Source organism: Mytilus edulis, chromosome 2 (genome assembly GCF_963676685.1).
Source record: "Mytilus edulis chromosome 2, xbMytEdul2.2, whole genome shotgun sequence".
In the NCBI taxonomy this organism is placed as follows: Eukaryota; Metazoa; Mollusca; class Bivalvia; order Mytilida; family Mytilidae; genus Mytilus; species Mytilus edulis.
Genome location: NC_092345.1, coordinates 102,489,728 through 102,495,727, shown reverse-complemented (window position 1 = coordinate 102,495,727; position 6,000 = coordinate 102,489,728). Strand labels below are relative to the sequence as shown.

The 6,000-nt window shown below is 34.7% G+C and overlaps 1 protein-coding gene across 8 annotated transcripts in view; it reads left to right on the top strand.

The window, feature by feature from the left end:
- Positions 1–2,049: 2,049 nt before the first annotated feature.
- Positions 2,050–6,000, top strand: part of LOC139513741 (formin-like protein 3) — a 64,326-nt gene continuing 60,375 nt past the window's right edge. For 5 of the 8 annotated variants that reach the window (XM_071302506.1, XM_071302502.1, XM_071302504.1 and 2 more), the window contains exons 1-2: positions 2,061–2,204; positions 3,792–3,986. In XM_071302506.1, the coding sequence (XP_071158607.1) occupies positions 2,150–2,204; positions 3,792–3,986 (250 nt within the window). In that variant the 5' untranslated portion in view covers positions 2,061–2,149. Of the gene's footprint in view, positions 2,205–3,791; positions 3,987–6,000 lie in introns of all 8 variants that reach the window. The other 3 variants (XM_071302505.1, XM_071302507.1, XM_071302509.1) reach the window with 2 other exon arrangements.

The window sequence follows — 6,000 nt, the reverse complement described above, 5'->3', positions numbered from 1 at the left end:
TTCGTTGTACTATTTAAAGAATCATTAGGGTTCTTCACAAAATAATAACTCCTATAACTTAAAACAAGAAATTTATATCTACGATTACCATAGTTATAGAAAAGGCTCTGTTTAATGAGAAGGTGTAGTCGACCTTTCATTTGAGCATGGGGAATGGTAGTGTAAAGCGTAGGAATATCAAAGGTCTTAATGTTGCTGCAAAATTGTAGAGATTGTGGTCTGAGATTTAGCAGTAGATCTTTAGAATTTTTGAAAATCCACATCTGATTGACACCACTGATTGAATATTATTAGTTACATAGTGTGCTAGTGACCTAATACGGTATATATGGGGTCAGTAAATTCCATATGGGGTGAGAGCGAAGCTCGAATCCCCATATGGAATTTACTGACCCCATATATACCGTATTACGTCACTAGCACACTATGTAACGAATTTATCTTACCGACTATCTTAACGTGTGAAATTAAGACTAGTGATTCTCAAAATTCTCAAATACTGTTAGCGCTAAGAAAATACTTCCATTGATCCTACAAAAACAGATGCCAACAATAACGACTTGTAAGGTTTAAATGTGTTTTATGAATTTGTTTCAATCTTAATCATCAATTTCTTCGTCTGTTGGAACTTTTAAGATTTTTTCTCAGTACCATTTTGTTTTTTACAAAGGGACATAACACCATTACTAACCGTGTATGAAATAAGCCCCGCCCCTTTCTTACCTAATAAGGAATAAAAAGGGACGTAACTCCACTACTAACCATGTATGAGATAAGCCCCGCCTCCCTACTAACCTAATATCAAATATACACGGTTTGCACGCGGACGCTTTTAACCAATCATATTCCTGGAAATGTATAGGAGGTAAGATAAATCTCATTACAATATTTTTAAGGCCATCTTTTACTGTAGAAAGAATAGTAGTCAACATTTTAGAAGTTGTAACTGTTTAGTCAACCATCTTGATAATCCAACTACTTGCAAAATTTCAACATTTGTAAATGATGTTAAAGAATATGTAGGATTACAGATGTATAATCAGTTATAACAGATAAACAATGTCAGTACATAGAATCTATAATTCAAGACCATGTAATATTTGTGAAAAGTTGATACGGAGTATTAGTCAACAAGGTAGGAGTAGCAGTTGTAAGCTCTTACACATCGAAATGCAGGCGAAATTGGTACATTGCTACTAAGGTGTACGAAATTGATAATTTTAAAATTAGAATCGTCTCGTTTGTTATTGATTCTGGTACTGAGATGACCGTTTTTGTCAAATTCGATGTATGAGTCTAAACATGAGGCGGTAGAAACCGTGTATGTTGGTTCTTTAATTTCTAGTTCTGCAGGATATATCAATGGAACCCAAATTAGAATAGTTTGAATTGTTAACGAAAAGAATGCCATCAATTTATCTGAATGTGAAATTAAATGAACTGGCTTCTTTGATTTTCTTGTTTTGATAAGTGTCTGAAGTTTTCCAATCCGTTCTAAAACATTGCATGGTTGTATTCATGTGGCATTACGATTTGTAAATAACCTATAACACATACGCATGAACAATCACACAAATACACACACTTCATATTCAAGCAAGAAGGTGATATGGGGTGATCATTTCTAAACTCCCGATTTTTTGTTATTTTGTCACCCCCCCCCTTTTTTATATCCACCTTTTTATCACCTATATCTGATTTCCTCCTCCTATTTTACCCCCTTTATCCTACACGCACCTTTTATTTCACCCCTACATCTTACTTCCTCTCTTTTGTTAGCCCCTTTATCCAACACCCAAAAGGCGTGGCATCACCCCAATGGGATGCATTTCGTTTCTCTTCCTTTGTTATATTATATGTTGTGTGTATTGAAAATGATATTATGTAAAAGATGTAATTGAAACTTTGCAGCTGGAAAAAGAACATACTTTTACTAAAAGTAAGATATGATCTTTGTTTGTATCCTTGATACCTTGGGTGAATGATTTTTACTCGATATTTAACCAATAAGTATTTATATTTATCCGTCAGTAGGTAAGTTGTAAATAACTTATTATAATAAAGTGAAAAGACTTGTACGTTGTACTTCCTTCCTGAATACTTTATACAACAACAGTGTTTATATGAACTTTTTTAACCTGTAAATAAAATGGATGTTATTCAGGAACAGACGACGCCCCCTGGTTCTGACGAAGATGAAGAAGGTATGGGTATATGCAAATGTCTTTTATTTCCTTTACTAGTGAAATCTTGCAAAAAATTATGAGACGGATAAATATAAATAGATATTAAGTTTCTACTTATAGATATACACATACATGTACATGTACTTCGTGATGGAATGACAATTAATTGAAAACAAGGAGTTAAAGTTTAGTACTGCCCTTGAAACGGTTGACATCGGAATTATGACCGGATATTTGAGACGGTCGAAAAATAAAGTTTGATGACGATCCAAAACGTATACTTACGATAGTTAAGTAGAGATGGAGAGATGAAGATGGAAATTGTATGAACGGATCGATTTTATTTGGGTGTCCATGTCTCGGACGGTCATCATTGTATTGATAGCAGCTGTTATCCAATCAAACTGGATTACATATATATGAAACTGTATTGTAATCTTCATTTATGTCAGATCATTTGGAGTCTCCGAATGTTCGAAACATCACCTACATAGTACTTCTTAACTCCAATATGTGGAAGGTTACAAGAAGACACAACTCTTATGCGATTAACAGCTTTACATAGTTTTAAACACTTTGATGTCTGACATTAACGTCGCGCCAGCAAGTATAGATGAACGAGATAAAATTGTACCTGAATATATGTTTAGGATTAAATTTTATTTCAGTTTTAATCGGCCCTTTTTTCTTTTTGCCCTTTTGTCGGATAGTCCTTACAAAATGTTAATGATCGATAATGTAAATTTTTCCTGGAGAATTATGTTGCGTTTCTTTATGTTTGTTAAGTTTGCGTTTGTTTCTGTTTCAGTTCAGAGTTTCTTTTGTTCCGTTGTTTTCCTCTCATAGTTGATGTATTACCCTCGGTTTTAGTTTGTAACCCATATTTGTTTTCTCTCAATCGATTTATGACTTTTGAACAGCGGTATACTATTGATTCCTTTATTTAATATATTATCTCGGAAGTATCTAACCAGGTAGTCCAAATAGTTATGACGTATTGAAAGGCTATTATATGTTTTGCTTTGTAAGGCGCCAAAGCCAAGCAGTGTAGTAGCCTACAAGACGTCATAATTATTCGGACTACTAAACAGGGTCATAAAATTAATATAGGACGAGACCCTGCAATCCCATTTTTTTATGTGGGACAATGAGTCATAGTTGGCGTTACCAAACACAGACAGGGAACAGGCACACGCACGCGGCCGTAGCGTACTTCTACCGGTAATGAGATAAAGTAGCAAATAGTACATACATATTCAGGATTTGTTTTCTCTCTTGATGACTTTTGCACACCGGTATATTGCTGTTGCCTTTCTCTATATCATGTTGTCGAGATATTACTATACCTTGCTTTGAAATAGATCTACACGCCGAGTTAAATAATTAACTTCTGCTCTCTAACAGTTCCTACAAAGACAAAAGCATACTACCAAAGCCACATTATTCTGAATCTGAGCCAATCTTCGTTTGACTATTATTTTTAAATCGACGTCAACAAACATGTGTGTCGCCATGTCTGCATATCTAGATATGTTATACTATATATATATGTTCAAAACAGATGTTGACAGCACTCATATTTGGCTGTTTGTTTCCTTTATTTAGATGAGAAATTATCAACCAACTTTCGTATTCCTGCAAGTTCTGAAGATGAGTTATTACTCCCGGGAACAACAGACGAGTCTATGTCTCCATTAGCGAGTAGTGAAGACGAAATCTTATCTTCTCAGAAAAGCGAAGACGATGAAAAATATAATAGAAAAACTCCAACTGACAAGACAATATCACAGCAAGAATCAGGTGAAAACAAATTACACATATCTTGAATCGTATTTCTTAATCAGAAAATGTGTTTTTTATGTTAATCTCTAAAACCGTTCGAATAAAGACACGCTGTAAAAAGTAAAATTACAAAAAAACTGAACTCCGAGGAAAATTCAAAACGGAAAGTCCCTAATCAAATGATAAAACACATCAAACGAATGGACAATAACTGTCATATTCCTGACTTGGTACTTGCATTTTTAAATTTAGGTAAAATTGTCAAAATATGGGTAGAGCAGTCATGACTGTGTCACAATATCAAAACAAACAAATATTATCAAAGAAGCACAAAAGCATCTATCAAATTTAACCACCACATTCATTGCTTCGCGTGTTTGACGTCAGAAAATGTAAACGTCGCACAGGAAATGACTCCGTCTATAAAGGATCTAAATGTAATATGGCTCGGTCTATAAAGGATCTAAATGTAATATGGCTCGCTCTATAAAGGATCTAAATGTAATATGGCTCGGTCTATAAAGGATCTAAATGTAATATGGCTCGGTCTATAAAGGATCTAAATGTAATATGGCTCGGTCTATAAAGGATCTAAATGTAATATGGCTCGGTCTATAAAGGATCTAAATGTAATATGACCAGGGGCGGTTCCAGGAATTTTGGAAAGGGGGGTGCGAATTAATAGTTTTCCGAGCGGAGCGAGGCGAATTTTGTTTGGAACCTTTTTTAGGCTAAAAAACATAAAATTAGTGTAAATGCACTTTTTAGACGGTTTCTGACTTTGGGCATGTATATTTTATAGTTGCTGTTACGTGTAAGGGTTAAACATTTTTGATGCCGTATTCTCCCCATCATATTATTGTCTATTGTAAAACGTTTGGATTGATCTAAAGCTCTGTACTAACTGAATATATTTGATGAGGACTTGTCAGAAAAAATTGACATAGAAAATTCTCATTTGTTGTATGTTAAGTTAGTATAACCTCACAGATGTTTTGTTGTAAACAAGATATATACGCCGAGCTATTCAATGAAATTTACAATACGACCGACACGAGTTAAGACACAAACTAGCAAGTTCTATCCAATGTTTGGTTGAAATGTTACAGCCAACAAGGAAAGTGAGGGGTTCAAAATCAGCCAAAGGCTACGAATAAGTCTGAAATAACAACGAATTTACGAATGACGGTCTACAAATGGAGACATAAAGGCCACACCCAGCAGGTAGGTTGCAGTCGGTCCTTGAAAAAAGTATTCAATATATCAGTTCGGCGAAAGAGACATTCCGGTCGGATATGGGATTTACATGCAAACCCCCGCCACCCCCCAAAAAAAAACCCCAACTAAGTCCGTTTATTATCAATCATGTTCATTATATGCTAAATAATTCTGTTGGAAATTTTTGTTTCTAATAGCAAATAAGTGGATAAGATTATTTTTTCAATCCAGATAAATCAGGCTAAGAATTTGTTTTCTCAAACATCTCAGACTACCCCCTCAAATCAAATGGTCCGTACCTTAGACTTTAATTCTATGTAGAGATTACTGACTGGGGATCATTATTCAGCTATGTTATTAATAGGCTGGGGCGTGTATGGTTTATATGTTTTCGTAGGTAAATAATATTGCTGTGAAACCTTTTTTTTCATGAGAGTGTAATAGAGTGTAACTTTCTGTGTGGTGGAATTGTATAATAGAAGTCAGTACGTTCCTGCTCAATTCTTTGTCGCTTTGTAGGTGTCATGCTTGTCACCCTTGATGAGCAGCATAAGCAATGTGCTACTGTAGTTTGAATTTGGAAATGACTGAGTGACGTTTTTTCAACGCACTGGTTAACTCCAGCGTAGCGAATCACATGACTTTGACATAACCAATAATATATTACAGTAAATACGAGAAAATATATCTGTATAAGTAACGAATTGTCGCATAAAAACAAAATACACGGGAAATGGCAAATTTCACTAAGTCTAGTCTAGTTAATTATTTTCCAAAAAAAAAGAAAAAAAGTCCAAGCAAAAAGGGGGGGGGG